General features: G+C 46.3%; 2 protein-coding genes, 1 non-coding gene and 1 pseudogene across 3 annotated transcripts; 3 read left to right on the plus strand and 1 right to left on the minus strand.

Annotated features, from left to right (window-relative positions):
• Positions 1-4,266: 4,266 nt before the first annotated feature.
• LOC117843362 (uncharacterized) lies at positions 4,267-12,341 on the plus strand. Its single transcript, XM_034723939.2, has 10 exons — positions 4,267-4,762; positions 4,860-5,039; positions 5,132-5,234; positions 5,326-5,356; positions 5,827-5,878; positions 6,129-6,281; positions 6,984-8,991; positions 9,357-10,701; positions 11,614-11,697; positions 11,862-12,341. The coding sequence occupies exons 1-10, from the start codon at positions 4,704-4,706 to the stop codon at positions 11,924-11,926; spliced, it is 4,080 nt and encodes a 1,359-aa protein (XP_034579830.1). The 5' UTR covers positions 4,267-4,703; the 3' UTR covers positions 11,927-12,341.
• A 1,416-nt stretch (positions 12,342-13,757) lies between these two features.
• LOC117845665 (uncharacterized) lies at positions 13,758-16,213 on the plus strand. Its single transcript, XM_034726729.2, has 2 exons — positions 13,758-15,477; positions 15,603-16,213. The coding sequence occupies exons 1-2, from the start codon at positions 14,117-14,119 to the stop codon at positions 15,658-15,660; spliced, it is 1,419 nt and encodes a 472-aa protein (XP_034582620.1). The 5' UTR covers positions 13,758-14,116; the 3' UTR covers positions 15,661-16,213.
• Positions 16,214-18,865: 2,652 nt separating this feature from the next.
• LOC117845946 (serpin-Z1-like) lies at positions 18,866-20,953 on the minus strand (annotated as a pseudogene).
• On the plus strand, positions 20,686-20,805 carry LOC117846722 (U5 spliceosomal RNA). The gene has a single exon (XR_004638452.1). It is a non-coding gene; the product is annotated as a U5 spliceosomal RNA (small nuclear RNA).
• Positions 20,954-21,097: the final 144 nt, after the last annotated feature.

Here is a 21,097-nt window from a genome sequence, read left to right on the forward strand (position 1 = left end):
TCCGGTCGTTGCTCAATCCTCATCACCGGGGATTGAAAACAAGCCCCGGGTCTCCTCACCGGCGCACAAAAAATTCCCCTCCTCGCGAATGGGCTCTGCCTTTTTTCGGCCATCCTGCTCCATTCAGAAAAAGAAGCCTGATACCTGATGCCATTTGATATTCTGATTCAGTGGCTCCTGACCTAATTGCCATGTTCTTCTTTTTTGCAATAAGAAAAATATCAGCGATCTGCGTAATCAGCTGTTGGGCCTCCAAATCTCGCTTCGTTTTCTGAAGCGTCTCTTTCGTGCGAAGAAGCCAAGAGAACAAAGCGGTGTGGTTGCTGCTGTTGCTGGCCTTGTCTGCATTCTCTGATGGAGGAAGGATGCAGCTGCTTAAAGTCAGGCGCGCCATTAAACTAGGACTTGGCTGCAAAGCAACCTCCCGGGGTCGACGACGTCTAATACGTGATTATTTCGTGTCTGCGTCTTGAGATAAGCATGCCTCTCCTTGCAATGATCTCTACATGTAAGGAAGCATTTCTCAGCGTAGCATTCCCCCACAGCGATGTGGCGACGGATTACCTAAATTTTACTAGTTCTTGGCCAATTTCGCACGAATGTTCAAAACTGTTGCTCTATCATTAGTCATTGCACTTTATTGTCAGCATCTACAAAACTGATGAGATCGTTTTAAGGAAAAGATGAGCTCATTTGTAGCCACTAGCTCGAGATTATCCAAAAAGAAGATGCCATTATGCACCAGATGGCCCCAAACTGCCTGTCGAGCAACACGTATACCTCCACTGTCATCTCTGACAGAGAGGTGAAAACCACAGCTGAGTGACAGTTAACTGATCCTCTGACGGGCACGAATCTCGAGGCTCCACCCGCGCGAGTTAATCAATCAATTCTTCTCCTTCTTCTTCTTTTAAAAAAATAAAACTATATTAATCAATCGATCAATCAAATCTCAGGAGGGAAAAGGCGGGGAGACCAGACAAATGAGCGAATGATTTGTCCTCTCCAAAACATGCTTTTGCATTGCAGGAGTGCAAAGCAAGACACTTGCGAAAACCTGACCACCAGCAACTCCCCAATTAAAAATCGTTTAAAAACCGAGCACTTTGGTCACCTTCCATCTTGTCCAAGTGTCGGCTGGCAACCTTTCAGGTTAGAGAAAGGAATAATTACAGTTGCAAAAGATAATGGCTGTCTGCAAATACATCAGAATTCAGGCACCTAGTTGAAAACATGCACGTATTCTTTTAGTTTACAAAAGTCAAATACCAGAGCTGCACAGTGACAGCAGTATATTATGCAGCAGGGTTATGAGACAGGAGTGGTGATTAAACTAGTTGAGAAAGTGCCAATCAGAAGGCCAGACCTGACTTGGCAGAGGGATGAATGGATGCAGTGGAAGCAGACTGCTCAGCTGTACTAAAGAATGTCTTAGCCCTTAATATTGTATCATTAGCAGTGATGCATGTTGAAAGTACATCTGCTGCTTGTCCTGTTGACCTCTTACTGTGGGCTGTGGTGTGCTCATTAGCTCCAACAAGTGGTGTGTATTTATTTGTTTATAGGGTTATTTATTTGATTGCTTGGAATCACCTGCCAACGTTATGTGGTGAGATGTGCCACCTCATTTTAAACTTTGAGAGATGTGCTGCCTCAGTCCTTTGTTCTTGAGAAACTGAACCTTTGTGAAGGCCTGTCACAGGTCACCTGTAATCCCTATTGTAATCATGGAAAGGGGTAAAATACTGGTCCTCCACTAGGTTAGAAAAATTGGAATTAAGTCATCCGTGTGAAAAGAGGACACATGTTCAACCTCCATTATGGAACAAACTTTGAATGATCTTTATATTAGCACAGAAGGGTTTTAGGCGTCGAACTCCGATTATGTCTAGATTTACAGATAATACAATAACTACATTATCGATAGATGACCTGTTTGGCTAGCAATTCGTACCATGGCTTTAAAGTTACAGTTTGTTCAATTTGGGTTTGCTAATTTGCACCATTATGAGTTAATAATTGCAGTTTGTTCGATTCGTTTTTGTTGATCCGTACCATGAGTTCATGATTGCAGTTCAACAAATGCTACCAACAAACGCGTGCCCTCAGTTCTGGAGGAAAAAATGGCTAGTCAGCATCAGCAATGCTAGTACAAGGCCCGTGATCAACCCAAATCCTGGAGTTCACCTACTCCGCGCAAAAAAGCTAAAAAGGTGGTGAAACATTGCAATCTCATAAGCACAATTAACACCTAAACTCAAGCATGCATTATCACTGTTTATGGAATTCTGGTGCTGTCAGTACGCAGTACTGCAGCTTTTATTGCATCGCATCGGTACAAATAATTGTAGCACCATAATTTATGAGATTAAATTTTTTTAATGATTTCAATTTCCAGAACCTGTCTATTCAGCACATCACTTGTCTAGAGCATCTATTCCTGCAACGGTGACACTTAAAAATTTATGAATTAAAATCACATGAATTGTAGGGGTGGAATTACACTTGAACTGAATCTTTCTGTAGACGTTCGATGGATTGGAAAAATGATGTGATAATTGCATCGGAGAAATCATTAAACAAAGCTAAAGTAATGGATAATCAGAGTTTGTTAGAAATCTTGAGGTAGAATCTAGTGAGCTCAGGAGAAAGGGACTGCGTCGGGTGATCTGTGAGCTTAATGTGCCAACAACTACCCCGTCTTCTTCTTCAGCTAGTACCACTATTACCCTGTCTCACCTTTTCCGTTTTCCAACTTGTTCATATGATTTCAAACGGTACAAACGTAAAAAAAAAATGGTATTTTAGATTTTTTTCCCGAATGAAGAATTGTTACTGAGCGCATATGCTAATGGATGTAAGGTTAAGACTTAAGAGGTATTAAGTGGACTAGAGTTTTGGATTTGTGCTGTTTTTCTTTCCTTGGGGTGACATGAGCACGTCAGACAACACTGCTTGGATTTCACAATTGTTTAAGTTGTTTTCACCGACAAGAGAGATGGGATCATGATTTCATATTCACTGGTTTCCTCATACTGTTTTTTAAAGTCTCCGTACTACTTCTACATGCAATTCTATGCTACGTTCTTCCCTCGCCTTGGTCCACTCGTTTTCTCTACAACAGTCGGTCAACAGCAAGATCTAGAATTTTGGGAATTTGTTTATAAAGAAAAATATAAAGGACTATGGGAGAAGATATAAAAAGAATTTGGAAAAGAAATTGTTCTTCAACTATTTATGCTATCGGTTAAGCATGATTAGGCTGGCTAGTCTAGGCGATATTTGGAGGTGGGGAGAAGGTGCAAGCAACATAAGTAGTTAAGTACATGCAAGTAAGGTGTGTCACTGTTGAGCTCTTGGGGCCCCAGTCTGTTCTAGAACAATCACTGCATGATGCTAACTTCACGTTAGATGACCTATTGTTTTACGTGCAATCGCAAACAAAAGGAAACGAAATTTTTTTAAGAAAAGAAAGCTGTTTAATTCTTTCTGCACCTTCGCAAAAAAAATATTTTTGAACCACTGTTCATTTTACAAAACTATCCTTTTGGAATGCAGTGAATAGAATTCAAAGCAAGCACCGTAGAAAGGGAAAACAACAGGAATTACGAGCTCATTGTTGAGGCTGGCATTTTCCATAGGCTCAAGGATAAGTTATCGACGGCATCAAATCAATGCAACAGGCCGTGCTATTGAAGAGAACTGTAAGTAATTACCTAATGCTAAAAGCTTACTATGGGCAAAGCATAATTAATGCAACACAAACCACCAAGGCTTTCAGTTCACTCGCTGCACGATACACTTCATTATGGATGCATCATGTTCGATAGAGGTGCAAAAAAAAAAAAAAGAGCCACTCTAAGATTTGGTGGCATAACAATTGTTCAACAATTAAACACAAATTTATACACCTAAAGCTCCAAATAAAACTTTGATACTTGTTCAACCACGGGCCCTAGCTAACACCGTATGCAGACCAAATGATTCTTCTGAATTTTTATAGTATCGAACGGTCCTTGTCAAACAGAAATCCCTCCTCTAAATTTCAAAGCGAAGCCTCACATCTTCTCCTAGAGGGGCAAAATCGTAAAACCCAGCGCCACAGTCCTCTCAAAGCCGTTGCTGTTATCCTCAAAAGTTCGGGGCAGAAAAGCCAAATGGAGAAGAAAACCATTCAGAACCAAAAGTAGCTGCCCTTCAACTACATTGTTTTGTCCATAATTCCATTCTCAGAAGACAACTGGCTCCCATAATCACACACCTAGCTTAATCAGAGCTCCAAAATTAAGCCACTAATCTCTCCCAAATACCCCCCAAAAATTATTGATTTTAGCTTCCCCATTCCTCAGCAGCAGGTCAGGCCACCAGTGAAGGGACTAGGGAGTAGTCAGTCCACCACCACCAAACACGCAGCTCTCTCTAGTCCTCTCTTCTTCCACTCCGCTCTCCCCCCGTCGCACGCGGCACGCACGAGCGCTCGTCGGATTCGGCTGGGCGCCGGCGAGATCCGGGCCGCTGCAGCACGGTCCGGCGGACGCCGCCGCCGCCGCCGCAAGCGGCGATCTTGTCGCCGCGGGAGCTGCATTGGCGCCCCACGCGGCCGTTCCAGCGTTTCTTGGGAGGTTGCGGCGGGGGGAGGAGCTCGTGTCTGGGATCCGCCAGATCCGAGCTCGCCAGCGGCGGCGGCAGTGGCGGGGGACGCCATGGAGGCCGACGCGCCGCTCGACTTCGCACTCTTCCAGCTTTCCCCTCGGCGTCAGCGGTGAGGAAGCGCGGGGCTAGGAAAGAAAATTCCACCCTTTTGATGCGTTCGTGCGCTTCTTGTGCGCTAAATGCGGCGCCTTTGGGTCCCTGCGCAGGTGCGAGCTGGTGGTGTCCGGCAATGGGCGGACGGAGAAGATCGCGTCGGGGTCGGTGAAGCCGTTCGTGGCGCACCTGCGGGCTGCGGAGGAGCAGGCGTCGGCGCAGCCACCGCCGCCGGCCATCCGGCTGCAGCTGGAGCGGCGCGCCCCATGGTTCAGCAAGGGCACCCTCGAGAGGTCTGCTGATTGTGGCTTACCCGGCGGTTATTGGGTTGGCGGTGCCGAAAAGGTTGGATTTTGATGGATGTTTCGCTAACCTGTGCCTGCAGGTTCGTGCGCTTCGTGAGCACGCCAGAGGTGCTGGAGTTGGCGAATACCTATGATTTGGAGATGTCGCAGCTTGAAGGGGCCAGGAAGATTTATGCGCAGGGAGTAAGTGCCAAGCAAAATTTTCAGTTCCTGGAGTGTGTAGCTGTTTCTTTCTCGGTTTAGCTGTTGCCTAAAATTTGTGCACCTTGTTCAGGGTACTGGAGATGCTACCTCGGGTGCAGCTGGTATGTCGTATGATTATGCTTAGTGTTTGGATTGCCCTTCTGTTATCCATTGGTGTCTGGACCTTTTTAGATTAGTCCATCTATGTTCGTACCTGATAATGTTTAGCTGCGCTTTTTTATTGTGGGGACTTTTTTCCATGTTAACGTGAGTGACGCGAAAATTTCTAGTTGATGGTAAAATCAGAAGCAAAGAAGGAAGATAATTGATTATATTCGGATGAGAACACAACTGGTCCAATTGATCCCCATGTAATTTTAAGAGCTAATGAAAGAATACATCGGATAGCATGAACTTCGCATCAGAATCAACATATTTCTAATTCAGGAAAGGCATAAATGCTGTAATTAATCGCTGCAAGTGTTTGTAGGGTTAATGAATATTCAATTCATATAATGTTGCATTATTAGTATGATATTGTATATGTGCTGCTTCTGAATCAAATTTATGCTCTGGTCGTGCTTATTGGCAGCCGAAAATGTTACAACCTCAGCAGCAGCAGCAGCAGCAGCAGATAATACAAAGTAAGCTCCTTTGTCATGTCTGTTGTTATTCCTTTAATTCTTCTTTTCCAGTGAACCTTGATTTGTCTGAGTTGAACATGACCTATCAAATTAGTTAGTTTGTTTTTAAATCCACAAGACATGTAATGTGCAGTTCTTGTTAGGTCTGCTACCTACTTATGGTTGTTACCTCTGCTACCTACTTATGGTTGTTACCTCTAGTGTATTGTAATTTACTAATTACTAATGTACGAGTTCAATTCTTGTGCAGGAAAGAACTACTTAGAGCGATTGATGTGCGTCTAAGTGCCCTTAAACAAGATTTGGCCGCAGCTTGTTCCCGAGCATCATCTGCTGGGTTCAACCCTAACAGTGTATCTGAGCTTCTTCTTTTTGCAAACCATTTTGGTGCCAACCGGCTAAGGTAATGCTTAAAATCTGTCAGTTTCATAATTCTGTATGTAACTATAGATACTGTTTAAGATTGTTGCTCATAAGTTTTTCTGTACTTGAATAAGATTAATAATCACATACAAAGCAAATTCTGTAATGCAATCATCAGTCGACTAGTCACCGCACTATATTCTTTTGGTTTCTCTAGGAGTTGATGGAATGGTACAGCAGCTGCAGATTTTGCATAATTTGAGCAGTAGTACTGTTTATTAAGTTACACATTTTCTAGGCGATGCGAAGCAGGGAAGTCTCATTTAGGATATGAACAACCGCTAGTTGCACAGTTAATTATAATCTAATTTTACAGATTCTTTGTATTTATGAAATTTGAAATGCCATTACATTACATTTGCACGGTTAAAATGTACATGATTTATGATTAGTAGATTTGTGAATATGTATGGTGTCAACTTAGAAACTTTATAATTGAATTTTGGGAAAGTGGTGAAGTTTACATGGAGAGGAGGTTCTTTTAGTTGGGACTTGGGAGTATCAAGCTGTAGTGGAATCTGTTCAATCTCTATGGGCCCTCAAGTCACTGTTACCCTGCCAGTTGCAATGGCAGCTCTGATTATTCTTGCTTTGCACTCTTTGCTTTATTTTTTTCCCTTTATTGCCTTTCCTGCTGAATAATGGCTGGACATGTATGACAACTTATACTTGTTTTGTTCAGCGAAGCATGCACCAAATTCATGTCACTTTGTCAGCGGCATCCCGACATCAGTCCTCAGAATGCACCGCCAGCAGTTTCATCACACTGGAAGGGCTTTGATGATGGGAATGTCCGTGGTTCTTCCAGTTCAGACATGTCTATAGATGAGCCACAAGTTGATCTTGGCGAATCCAACAACAAATCTACAGTTGGCGGAAGTGACTCTCAGATCCACAGACTAAGCAACAGCCAAGGTTCAGTACATGTTTCATCTGAACCAGTTGCAGAACAGCAAACCAAGTCAACCATCCAACAGGCAGCAGATAAACAAGAAACAGAAACAGACGCGTCTCCTGCAACTGCTATAGGTGTTTCAAGGCGGCTGAGTGTGAAGGACAGGATAAGCATGTTTGAGAGCCAGAAAAAGGAGCAGACTCCAAGTTCTGGTAACAGCACCTCAGCAGGTACTGGTAGGGTGGTTCCAGGGAAAGGTGAGCACCGCAGGGTTCCTTCTGGTGCCTCCATGGAGAAATTGGTTAGAAGGTGGAGCAGTGTTAGCGACATGAGTATTGATCTAAGCAACAATGACAGTGGCAACTTAAATGACAGAAAGGAGAATGGAACTCCAGTTGCGACTCCGACATCTGCAGATTTGGAAGCCAACTCAAAAGCAGGAGTAGACGAGGGTTCTAATGGGCTGAAGGATTCGGTCACATCACAGTCTTGTCCATGTCAAAAGGATAATGTATCAATGGATTCGACCACTAAAAATTTGTGCCCAGCCCCAAATTTGAGCAATACGTCTGCTCCTCATAATGAGAGTACATATAGTGCAGAAGATGACATGGTTATAAACTCTAGCATTGAGAGTGAGTCATCCTTTGGGAAAGAACCAGGATTCATTCAAGGACACACAAGGATGTCAAATAAGGCTGATTCAAACGTTTCCACTAGAAGCCGTTTAAAAACTTCTGCAAAGCCAGTTGAGGAAACCTTGATGAAAGATAAGGATATTTTAACTAGCCCATCATCAGAGGAGCATTTCCGCATGATAGATAAGGAAATTGAAGGTGTTGCTCATGAAGTACCAGCTTCAAGTGAGCAGATTCCACAAAATGATATTAGAGGTCCTCGCCTCCGTACAAAAGATATTCGCACTGAAGCAGAAGTGATCGGAAGGAAAGATCAACCATCCCGAACATTTGAAAAGATATCTGGTGGTGTTAAATCAAAAGCCTCATCTAATTCCCGAGCTAATGTTAGAGGCTCATCTGGTAGGGATGAGGTTACCTCTACAGAAACTGAGGTCCATGATGTCAGAGTGCAACGTAATCGTCCAGCACGGAAGGCTGAGGATGTAGGGAGAAAGGTTACTGCTGGTTCTGATTCAGATTGTTCTGGTCGCCAGGGAACAAATTTGAGCAGGCAATCATCCATTACCGATCAAGAGCTTAATATGCAGGCTAGGATAAGACCAGGAAAAGGGAACCAAGATCGACATGGTGAACTACAAATGAAGGCCAATGAGTTAGAGAAACTATATGCTGCACATAAGCTAACATCCTCTCGAAGAGTCAAGCCTACAGATGTGCAGGTTGATAGCACACCTATGGTGAGTGAGGTAAAGCCTATAGCGGCTCTTCCCGATACAATTTATACGAAACAAGTTGTGAAGGAGAGTATAACAACAAATGATTGTGATGCCAACGAGCTTCTGAAGATGGTGAACAATCCAGGGTATAACATTAGCACACCACAAAAACTTGGCATCCTCAGTTTAGAAGAATCGAGAGGGAAGTTCTATGAGCAGTACATGCAGAAGAGGGATGCAAAACTGAAGGAAGACTGGAAACTGCAGAGAGAGGAGAAGGAAGCAATGTTAAAGGCAATGCATGAGAGCCTAGAACGGAGCAAGGCTGAGATGATAGCCAAATTCTCTCGGTCTGCAGATGTCCCTGACTCAACTTATGTTTCTCATTATTCTCAGAAGATTCCTCCTTTGCAATCAGCTAGAAAAAATAAGGATCAGGTATATATTTGTATTTAAATAGCTATTTGATGACAGAAAAGTAGTTCTCTTTGTTATAGAGTTATAGTTAAAAAGAAACTTTAGAATTTTGGGTAGAATGCTTAACGAACACCCTGAGCGCATAATTTCTAGGATTTCCACTTTACTTGAAACATTGTTTTGAAGTTTCTTTGGTACAGAAAATTAATGCCGTACAAAGTGTTCGTGCAAATCATTCACTATCCATTGTCATATGCATATCTTGGAATCCTGTGTAGTTGCATGCAATGCTGTGGAATACTGGAATAGCTATTCGTGAAGTTTCTTTGGAACACCCTGAGTTTACTTTCTTGCAATAAGTTTCTTTCTTTTTTTGCCATTTCCAGGGGGTAGACTCATTCTTGGTTGAAGAGGAACTGAATAGTGACTACCTATCTGGTGACGGTTCTTCCAGGAGTGCTGATTCCAGGAAGCATTTTTCAAATAAAGTTGCTTCCACCCAAAACCAAAAGACATCTGTTGCTCCTATCCATAAGCGTTCGTCAAGGACTGTCAGCTCCAGTTATGCAAACCGCAGGAATCCACCAGAAAATCCTCTTGCACAGTCTGTCCCCAACTTCTCTGACTTAAGAAAAGAAAATACAAGGCCTTCACCTGGACTCAGAAGAGCAACCACCAGGGTTCAGCAAAAATCATTTGCCCGTAGCAAGAGCATTATTGAAGAGTCAAAGAGTATCTTGAAAGAAGATCAATCAAGGAGGTCACAGTCTATGAGGAAGAGCCAAATTCCTGATGAGCTAAAGGACAGTCCATCAGTGAATGAGGATGTTTACAATTGGGCTCCCTCAAGAATTTCCAATAATGAATCAGAGGGAGCTTTTGCTTACAGTACCCGTAGAACGGGTCCACCAAAGGCTTTTCTTAGGAAAGGCAATGGGACTCACCCTGTTGTAGGTATAGCTGGATTTCAGGCTGCGGCAGCCATGATGGCGAATGCCCTCCAGCACAATGAGAGTAGTGGTGACTTTGAAGATCAGCAAGAGGATTCCCCTGATGACGCCAAAGAAGAGGAAGAATATGAAAGCATTGAAGAGAACCTTAGGGAAAGTGACTTTCCTGCTGATTCTGACAGTGAGAACCCAAGAGTGAGTCATGAATTTGGAAATTCAGATGACCCAGGATCAGAAAATGGCGATGTTCACTTTCCAAGTGAAGTAACTGGCCTTGGTGGTACTAAGTTCACTGCTTTTACAGGAAATGTGCACAATCCTACTGGTGATCTTCCAGCACCCTGGAGCTCTCGCCTTCCGCAGCTATTCCCTTATGCAAATGATAATTCGGATGGTGATGCTTTTGCTGATTCACCATCTGGAAGTCCATCACCATGGAATTCTCATTCACTTGATGAAATAACAGATGCTGATGTTTCGCGGATGCGGAAAAAGTGGGGCAGCGCACAGATGCCTTTTGCCGGTGTCAATGCATCTCAACAGCCACGCAAAGATGTTTCCAAAGGATTGAAGAAACTGTGGAAATTTGGAAGGAAGAATAGAGGCGGTGATGGCTTAGTAAATGATTGGGTATCTGCTTCCACTGCCTCAGAATGTGATGATGACATGGAAGATGGACGCGATCTAGTAGTAGGATCTTCTGATGATTTCAGAAAGTCTCGAATGGGTTATCTTGCTTCATATGATGGTTTTGTGGAGAACGAGGTTTTTGCTGAACAAGGTACTTTGCTTTCTACTTCTCTACAAAAGCTCCAGTCATTGTTTTTAAATTGGTTAGTATGCTTCTCAAAATACTATTCCCACATTGTACGGGCACTGGATAAAGTTGAAGGAAAGGGGGACTTTCCAATATGATGATCATAGTCCTAAAAACTTGGAAGAAAAAAGTTCCTGTAGGTTCCAATAATTTACCCACAAGTTGGCAAGCAATTTATCATGTGTTTGTCTGAGAACTTTAGATGTGTTACTCATACTCTTGCTGAGATACACCAAGGATTATTCTTGGCTCATGTTATATACATTAACCTGGGTGCATCGGTTCTGCCTTATGACTTGAATATGTGTTTATCTGAAATTTGTTGAGAATGACCAACTGGATGTTCCTCTGTTGATGCTCTTGATTGCATTAATATTGCACATGCTCATCTAGCTCCCTAGTTCATGTTAGTGGATGCATTTTGAATGCGTGGATTTTGCCTGAAAAAAAGGATGCTATAGTTGTACTGTTTGCTATGGAATTCCCGTGCAATGCCCATCAGAAAGAATCTGATAACTTATTTTTGTGAGTCATGGCTCAAGGATCCACCTGGCAGTAAGTCGGGAGGAGAAAGATTTAACTTCTGAAAACTACTGACCCTAACAACCAGGCTGAAAGGTCAAAGTTGCAATCCTCTCAAAAGTAGTAACTTCCCTAGATCATGAAAGCCATGCATTTAGTAAAGGTTTGCTGGGTATGGGAATGATGCACTCACACAGCTCAAGGCCTTCTGAATGTTAAGATATATGTATATCCTTTGGCTATTGTCTAATTTTAGCTCTTGCCACACATTTTCTTTACTCTAGCACACAAGCTTGATTAAGATCTATCCGAAAAAAAGGCTTGATTAAGATCTTTTTTAAAAAAAATTTGCAGAACAATCACTACGCAGCTCCATTCCAAACCCCCCTGCAAATTTCAGACTGAGGGAGGATCAACTCAGTGGAAGTTCTCTCAAAGGTATAGAACTTCAAAACATGTATATGTTAAGTTGCTCATTTAATGCGTTAGGATGTGAAGATTTTGGTTCTTCATACTAATTCTCATCATCTTCACCATAAGTTAAGTATTACTTATTCTGGGGACCGCAAACTTCTCTAAAATATCTTATCCCTGAAATGCAGCGCCACGTTCTTTCTTCTCCCTCTCAACATTCCGAAGCAAGGGAGGTGATGCCAGACTCAGGTGATCCTCAAAAGGCACCAGGGTTGGAGTGTATAAAATATCTTCCAGAATTAGGTACGAGTATCAAATTTTCATGGGTGGTACGCGATGCTGCTATCTTGTGATTTATAAATATATATATATATATATTGTGTATCTATGGCAATTCATATAAGCTGGCAGTTGAGCTTTGCATTGTTGCTGTTTGATTATTCTTTTTTCTTAATATTCTTTTACCCCCTATGTAGAGTTGGACTTCAAGATCATTTGCAATCTTTTTTTTTTTTTGAAACTGGCCCAGAACTACTGTATTTTTTCATTGTTTTGGTGATATATCTGTATCTCCCTCTCAACTTGTTTCTTCATTCACATATATCACAAGTTCACGATATATGGTAATTTTGCCAATTAGAGAATGGAAATTGGGCTTCTACAAGGCACATGCAGGTCACTTATCGAGTGTGATTGTTATCTCTTATCTGTTTCTATTCGTACCTTTACTTGTTAGCAAACTTCATTGAGTTTGTTCTCAAACTTCACCTTATTTACCGGGTGACTAGTGACCAGACCACATAACATCTTTGATGTACATATGTTCCTACTGATTTGTGGAGAATTTCATGCAACTAGAGCTCAAGCTCATGTACTTGATTTTATTGATGACTTTAAATACAAATCATATACCCTGCTCCTGTACTTGTTCTCTGTACTTTTCTTCAAGATGGTTGTACTTGTGCAAGGGTAGCTCTTGGGTTTGAAAACACAAGAAAACGAGTTTCATCTGCCATTTTGGTGCATGCAATGGGCGTTCCTGAACTTCTAGATGAGCAAAATGCCTTCAGAGTTCTGGAAACGGCTCGCGAGATTGCTTCTGGTTGATTGTTTTGCACTTCCGTTGAATCCTAAAACTTCATCGAAACCTTCATCTGAAATCCATGGGAAAACATGTGCACTGAACCGGGAAAAGCAAACATAGCTTCTGCGAGATATAAATATGGTGTTACATGCTGTAGCAACAGTGGCGGCTACTGTGAACAATGGCTGCCCTGTGCCCTGCCATCCTCTCTGATCCACGTAGGGCCTAGGGTGAGCCCCAACCCCAACCCAGTGGGTGCAGGGCTAGGGCTCATCGCAGGCTCTGTAGATGATGCTGCACCTTTGCCGCCGTCCATGCGAACCAATCATCTCTCTCTGACTCTCTCCATTTGGCCTTTGCATTGAAGCCAAGGGTCAAGAGAGGAGAGGAGCTTTCAAATGAATTTGTGGCCGGGGGTAGAGGACGGCGCCATTTGCTCTCGTCCTTGTATTGTCACTGGATTGGCAACCTTCAATCTCTTGCTGTCAATGGCTTGCATCATCACTGGTTGACTAAGCGCCGTCCACCCTATTGCTGCTCTCATGTGTATGTCATTGTCGTCGTCGTCGTCATCGTCGTGTTATTGATGAAGCCTCTTATCATGGATGAGGTCGTCGTCGTTATTGAAGCCTCGTATCAAGGATGAAGAGTATCGATAAAAATTCATCGCCTTTCCTCGTCACCAGCTTAAACCTGAACTGGTTGGCGTGACCTTTGTTTTTCACTGTGTGTAAATTCTGGATGCATTGCAAACGGCCATCGCCCTAGCCTACTCTACGTCTCTACCGTAACCACCAGGGATGGAAAGGATTGCCGCTGCGCCTCACCAGCATGGCACTTGGTAGTTGGTACCACCATCATCTACTTAGCGTTCTCATCCTGTATGTGGAATGAAATGGAACATCAAGAAATGCATGCCTAGCTAGCCTCTTTGTATGCTGAATTGAGGTTATCCCATCAGTTGTACACATCCTCTGTTAGGATTCTTTTCTTTAGAAATCCGCTGGATCTCGCCGAATACGGGGTCTCAGTATGTGTGGGTGAATGGTGATTGATATCCGAGGTAAGGTCAATGTCACTCAAGTACCAAGGAGATGACTCAGGAGGCGACGTTGTGCAGTCAGCCAGTGACATTACAATGTCTAAGGACCTAGCTGCCCACTACATGAATGGCTATGCCAATGCTATGTGCTCAAAGGATAGCAGCGTGCATGCCATCTCCTCAACAAACCACACACTTCCTAGGACCACCCCTACTATACGCATGTCCCACTTGCTTCACACCCTCACCAACATAGGCCATATAGCTGACTAGCTGAGAAGAGAAGAAGAGCCTCGCAGCTTGCTTGACCGTCCAAGATGGCAACAGGCGGCCACCCATCCACATCCAGACTAGCTTCTTCAACATCTTCACCTCTTTTCTCCTCTTTTAGCAACAGCAGCAGCACAAACCAAGAAGAACTCTCAGGGGCTTATTACATCAGGAGCCTTGTGAAGAAGCATCTGATGAGCTCCTCGTCATCCCCGGCAAGATCCCTGCACGAGGACCATCACCTCAACACCATGGCCAACACCACCATACCACACGATCATCACCGGCCGCAGACGCAGCAGGAGCAAGCCGAGCAACCACCGGTTGCGATGAAGCCACTGGTGAAGAAGCAGGCACGGAGGAGGACGCACGCGAGCAGGCCGTACCAGGAGAGGCTGCTCAACATGGCGGAGGCCCGCCGGGAGATCGTCAACGCCCTCAAGATCCACCGGGCCAACATGAGGCACCAACCCTGCACGTATCAGCATCAGGCCGATACGCTGCCCCCGCTTCGTCAGTCACCGTTGCAGCAGCTGCAACAGCAAGAACAGCAGCGGCAGGAAGTTCAAGTGGTGTTTCAGGATCGAAGCCAAGCGGTTGAAGAAGGAGGAGCTCTTCTGGCGCCGGCGAGCTACGCCTCCTACTCCGACCATCAGCTGCGCAACCCACTTGCGCATTGGATTTCTTCCGCCGCTCCTGCTGGTAGCTGCTACTCGTCACCCATTCTTCCTTATTACGACACGCCACTTGAAGCGCCGCTGCCGACCGCCATGGGTGACTTGGAGCAGTTGGCTCGCAGCCTCCCTGCACAGCCACTAGGGCTGAACCTTAGCTTCCAAGGTTTTGGTGGCTCCGTCGTCGATGGTTCCAGGGACTGTGAAGGTCTCTTTGGCGTTCCGGTGATCCAGTCCACATCACCAGCTGCCTCCTCTTACTCGTCTCCGGCGACGGAGATGGCGAGCGGCACGTATGGATCACCAGTGCTCATCAGCACCGCGGAGAAGTACTCGTCGTCGGTCGATGCACCGGCGGCGTTGATCGCCCCGGTGCTGGATGACGGGGGCACGCAGTCGGCCGGCGAGACGCAGGGGGTGGAGTGGTGGGGCGAGGCGACGACCGCGTGGTGGAGCAAGGCCCTCCTCGAGAGCATGGAGATCGGCGGCGAGGTCGCGGAGGGAGGCGCAGTTGGCTGCACGCCGGAGGACGTGGCGGCGGCGGCGGCCGGTTTGCCGGCGGCGGAGTGGCGGTGGCTGTGCGACGACAGCGTCGGCGAGCAAGGCACGGTCACGGGGACCGATGATAAACCGCCGGACTTCATCGAGATGCTTGCCGACGGCGACTACTACGCCTGCTGCTACGACGATGGGCGTTGCCGCAGCGACGGCTGCGATGGCATCACCTTGCCGTGGTAAGACCTGCAGAGGATCGGAGCTCAATCATTTTTAGTTTTTAGGTGTGTGACATGAGCTTGATCCTCTGGTTATTGCTTGAACTGATGATCTCAAATCGATTGCTTTGCTTTGTTTCGTTCAGCATGGATGGCATCGGCGACATTGAAGGATCGGACGGGGAGTGGTTCTCATGCTCATGATCGCAACACCTGCTCCATCGATCCCGTTTACGAAGCCTGCCGCGCATTTCTGTACACCAAATTCAGTGCGTTTATGCATGTGATTCGAATCGATTTTGACAACGTGATGCCCAAATTTTATCCCCTTCGTTCGTGTGTGTGACGTGTTGGTGCCATGCGATGACGGCGTGAGAACCTCTCACAAGAATAGATAGGGCTCCTTCATAATCTTCTCGAAGGGCTTAACGGCTCCACAATCTCCAAGCCGTTTAGCCATCTAGGAGGCGGCAACCTCCAAGAGTAACAAGCTAATGATGCTTGCTTGAAGACTCCATAGTGCCATAAAGCTCAAACTCTTTGATGTAATGCATTTGGATGCTCTCAATCTCACAAGAATGCAACCTCTAAGTAAAGTGAGTATGAGAGAGAGGAGGAAGAAGGCTCAAGAATGCTTTCCAAAGCACCAAGAGACCTCACCCATGGCCGGGCATGAGGTATATATAGAGCCATTCCCTCAGCCGTTATGTTCAAAACTCGTGAAAATAGGGGATTGGCGGACTGTCCGCCTTTAAGAGCGCGGACCATCTGTAGTTCATCCAAGGGCTACATCTGCATTAAATGCGTGTTAGAAATGACCGTTGCATCACATACGAACCGTCCACCCTTACAGGTGCAGACCGTTCGTGGTTCAAACTCCTAAGCACGCGGGGAGCTGCTAGACATGTCCAGAACACATCAACTTTCAAAATTAGTAAGGTGGACTGTCCGCCCAAAACCGGCGAACCATCTGCCATTCATTTTCGCCCAACCTCCAGAACCGAAACAGTTTTGTCAAACATTTGAAGGTAGCTGGCGGACCGTCCGCCATTGACCAACAAGATCCCACTAGAACAAAACCTATTATGTCCATCTTCTCAAATTAGCCAACGGACTGTCCGCTCCAAAGGGTCGAACCATACACCGTTCATCCGCAAGATTTCTCCAGAACCAAAACTTGTTTAGTCTAAAAACTTGAACAAGTGGCGGACCATTCGCCACACAAGGCCGTCCGCGGTTCAACTTTTCAACACAACAGAAACAACCTTGAAAAATAGCTAAGTCAAAGAACGGTCCACCTCAACAAGGGAGACTGTCCGCCATACACGGTGCCTGAGCCATTTTCCAAAGCCCATTTTACCATCGCTCTATCCACTTTCCAAACGAGATTAACCTATATGCATGCAATACAATTATTTGAGCAAAGTGGCACTATAGAACCGTCAAGCAAATAAAATTGACCCCTCTTGATAGTACGGCTATCTAGCTTCTTAATCTGGTCAATTATCATCTACTAAGCACCTCTTGACGGTAAAATAAAAAAGCCCAACCATATACCTTTGCCTTGAGCTCTCCAATGTAAACTTATCCAAGCTATCACCGTAGCATCCATTGAAGCTCAATTCGAATCTAGGACTAACCAATACTCATAACTCCAATGAAATTGCTAGTCCACAAATGTTGTCATTAATTACCAAAACACAAATTAGGGGCCTAGATGCTTTCACGTGTGGTGACCACGCTGAACCTCCACAAGGCGAAATTGCATCCCATCTCCCTCTTCGTCCCTGATGCCGGTGCCGGTGATCATCGCGGTGGCAGCAGCCTCTACATCATGGAGGTGATTCCCGAACCAGAGAAGGCTAGTAGCGTGGAGCCAAGCAAGAAATTCACTGCCGGCTGCTCATGCCGCCATTTCTATGCAGTGGTGGGCTCCAACATCTTTCTTATCCACCCTGCGCAAGGCTAGGCACTGCACGGAGGTAGGGATGAAAACGGATGGGAATGGATGGGAAAACCCTTCCCGTTTTCGTTCCCACATTTTATCATCAAAAATAGGATCGGGGTCCAGAATAGTCGGGAACAGGAGCAGGATGAACGAGACTACGAAAATAGGCGGGAACCATGCACTTAAACAGGAACTCATACTTGGGTACGCATGCACACGACAATATTATTTTTTGTTGCTTGCTAGTTGCCAACCATGTTTTGGTACCTCTTAGGACTCTTAGGATAATGATCTTTCAGGAAACATATGGCTAGTATGGCCTCTTGGACCATAAGGATATTGAATTAAAGCTAGGTAATAACACATATTAAGTCTATCCCAAATTTATTAAATATGGGATAAATACGGTTCATCCCGACTAAAAACGGGATCCCATAAAAATGGACGGGGTAGATCCTCTCCCGCTTCCCGTTCCGTTTCCGGATTTATCCATAAATATGAAAAACGGACAGGTCAAATGTGGAAAATGGACGGGATGAGATTTATCCCATCCATTTTCAACCCTACACGGAGGTACCTATTGCCTGGACATGACGAGCAACACAGGGGATAAAGCCGGCAATGGGTGCTACCCCTCTTTGGAAAGATTAAGTATGGGCACTCGCACTTGGTTGCCGCTGAGCGTTGACCTCTCCGCCATGGACTCACAGGCTCACAGCCACATACACAATTTGTTGGCTTTGGGAAGGAATTTGACCCGCATGAGGAATGGCTGGAATATGATCATCCTCAACTTGTCAACCTCGGCTCTGGCAGGTTCTACATGGCAAGATTCTTCCAAAGGGACTGACAAAGACTACTACGACCATGAACCAATTTCTCGATATTTTGTTATGCTCACAGGAGTGGAGGTCGCATCGTCTGTGGTCCACGGTGTCAGTGGTAGTTGCCGTTATGACGACAATACCAATGCCAATGGCAATGGTTGTGTTGTGATCAGGGGCGGATGTAAGGGGCCTAGGGGGGCTTTGCCCCCCCCCCCCCCCCAAGCTGTGCACCCTATGGAGCCCCCAAGCTCCACCTACATTTTTTGATCATGGATGAAGGAGAGGAAGAAGAAGAAGAGAAAGAGGGAGAAGATGAGGAGGAATAAGAAGGATGGGGTGGATGAGGCCCCCTTGGCTGCTGGCCTGCATCCACCACTGGCTGTGATGCGAAAGTTAAACTCCGAATGATCAAGCACAAGTCGAGACGCACATCGAGGACTCAAAGCCATTTCACTGAGGCCGTGTTGTGAATATTTTCGGTGCTTTGCCTTCAAAGAAACTTGCATCATCTTATTCAGACTTTAAGTGACAACTTATCATCTTCCAGTAATTTTAGGTGCTTTCACTAGGAAGTCTCGTTGTATTGCCCATCTACTATGTGTTGGTAATTTGAGGACGTGACAAACTTGTCTAATGACTGCTAAATGGTACTCCTTGATTAACTAATAAGTAATAACGTGGTGATCTGAAGGGTCCACGACCTGGTCGGCGAAAACAACCACACGGCTATGGTCCTCCTTGATAAAGAAAAGAAAAGGATGATCAGCAACAAAGTCGACAACAGGTTCGGGAGAGTCGTCCATGACAAAGCCTAGAATCTCCAGCGCGGTGGCCGCCGCAGCAACGGTGCCTCTCTCATTAACGTGCGCGGAGCACTGCTGCACGATGGAGGGGACAGCCATGGGTGGCAGCGTATCCTCATCGTCGGCTCCGGCCAGCAGCGCCACCATCTCCGAGAAGGAGTCGCCGGCAGGACGGAACATCGTCAGGTCCAGGCCAAGGTCTTCAAGGAGACGGGAGACGTCGGCTCTGAGCGAGACGTCGAACTTCGGGATCCGCAGCTCGCCGACGAGGACCCGCCGGTCGGGCACGGGTCTCCCGTGGAGGAGAGCCGCGGGTTCGGAGTTGAGCTCGCGCACCAGGCGCGGCAGGCCGTCGCGGTCGTCGGGGAGGTAGATGTACATGGAGAAACTCTGCTGCTGCTGGCACATGCCGGCGGCGTAGGGCATCCGCAGGACCTTGAAGCCGGGGTGGCCGATGACCTGCATCCTGGCGTGGAGGTCCTTGCCCTCCACGAAGGGCACGGTGACCTCGTGGCCGGGTGAGACGTGGAACGTGGCGTCCCGCGTCATCTCCGGCAGGAAGTGGTCGTACCAGTAGCCTCGGAAGTAGATGGCGTTGGCGAGGATTAGCAGCGTGGACGCGCTGATGGAGCTCCCCGGGAGGAGGCCTTGGACGTGGCCGCCGGTCTTGCTCTCGAGCCACTTGTTGATCTCTGCTAGTCTGCTCTGGCCTGCGCAGGCTGATCGAAATATACTTCATTAGCATGCAGCAGATGGAGGATCCCATCCCACGGATCGTAATGCGGCACGTAACATGTTTCTGAAGGAGATGGCTTGCGCGTCTGCCTTGTACCTGGAGGCGGCCATGGCCGCAAAAGCGTGCTTGAGGACAAGGGAGGAGGAGTCCACCCAGACGCCCATGGCGCACCGGACCTCAGGCGGTGGCGTAGGCGCCTCGTCGTCATCATCGTCGTCCTGGACCTCGTCGACGTTTTCGTGGGCGGCGAGGGCCACATGCGCGTCCCCGCCGGCGGGGCCGAGGAACGAGACGATCTGATTGCGCACGGCGCCCGTGGCACCGGCCGCGAGGAGGATGAGGATGGCGTGGAGGGACGCGGGCGACAAGGCCAGGTTCGTGGGCCCTTGGAGCTTGTTTTCTTGGGTGGCGGACGAGCAGCATGGAGAATTCGGCGATGTCCCGCGCTGCAGCCGCGAGCTGCTCGCCCTCCATGGATCCCAAAGCAGAGTCCTTGCGGTTACGGCTGCTGCTAGCTAGGTACAAGATCGAGATAAGATGCGGCCACCCGCACAAGATGTGGGATTCGGCTACAACACCCCACAGGCGAACACGCACGTCGAATGCCGTTCGGGTTTGTCTGTGTGCGTATTGGTGCTCGCGGGCGACGAGCCCACGGCGGCGGTCTGCGTCGGCGACTGTGGGCTACATCGCGCTCGCCAAGCGCGAGTGGGCTTAAACCGAGAACCGTGCTGGGCTAGGTTGGCTTTCCTGGTGAGGCGCGCGGGCTTGTAGCGCTTGCAGGCCCAAAGGGAAGAGACCAACAGAAGCGTTGCTCGCTTGCTGTGGTGTTAGTACCACCTCGCCAGGCGAGGCAGGGACGAGGCTGAGCGCCGGCTACATAAGGGAGCGGGTGGCTGCTCAGAGAAAATACGCAGCTGCGTGGTGAGCACAGAGCGAACTATTCTTTCGCCTTTTACTAAAGAATACCGTGTGCACGCCACAAATAGCAGCATACGCTTATTTTTGGAGGGTGCTTTCTCGTTTAGGGAGGGCCCCAACATTATATAATTTAAATTTTTTTATTTATTTATTATTTAAAATTATTATTTATTATATTATATTATTATTTATTATATTATTATTTATTTATTAAAATTTCACCATTGTTTATTTTATTAAAATTGTCATTTATTTATTTTTATCATTATTATTGACATTTGGACGGTTAAAATTTTCTGTCAGAGGAAAACGAATTTTTGCGGTGGAATTGGTGTAGTGCCGGACTGCGCAGGGCTAAAAGATTTGTGCCTGATGAAATTTCACGACATTGTGAACTAAAATCTAT

Source organism: Setaria viridis, chromosome 2 (genome assembly GCF_005286985.2).
Source record: "Setaria viridis chromosome 2, Setaria_viridis_v4.0, whole genome shotgun sequence".
In the NCBI taxonomy this organism is placed as follows: domain Eukaryota; kingdom Viridiplantae; phylum Streptophyta; class Magnoliopsida; order Poales; family Poaceae; genus Setaria; species Setaria viridis.

Excerpts from the sequence above, each read along its gene's own strand:
- LOC117845665 (XM_034726729.2), top strand. The coding sequence starts at position 14,117 with ATGGCAACAGGCGGCCACCCATCCACATCCAGACTAGCTTCTTCAACA. Across the intron at positions 15,478-15,602 it reads GATGGCATCACCTTGCCGTG|CATGGATGGCATCGGCGACA; the intron begins GTAAGACCTGCA and ends TGTTTCGTTCAG.
- LOC117843362 (XM_034723939.2), top strand. The coding sequence starts at position 4,704 with ATGGAGGCCGACGCGCCGCTCGACTTCGCACTCTTCCAGCTTTCCCCT. Across the intron at positions 5,357-5,826 it reads TGCTACCTCGGGTGCAGCTG|CCGAAAATGTTACAACCTCA; the intron begins GTATGTCGTATG and ends GCTTATTGGCAG. Across the intron at positions 11,698-11,861 it reads CAGTGGAAGTTCTCTCAAAG|CGCCACGTTCTTTCTTCTCC; the intron begins GTATAGAACTTC and ends CCTGAAATGCAG.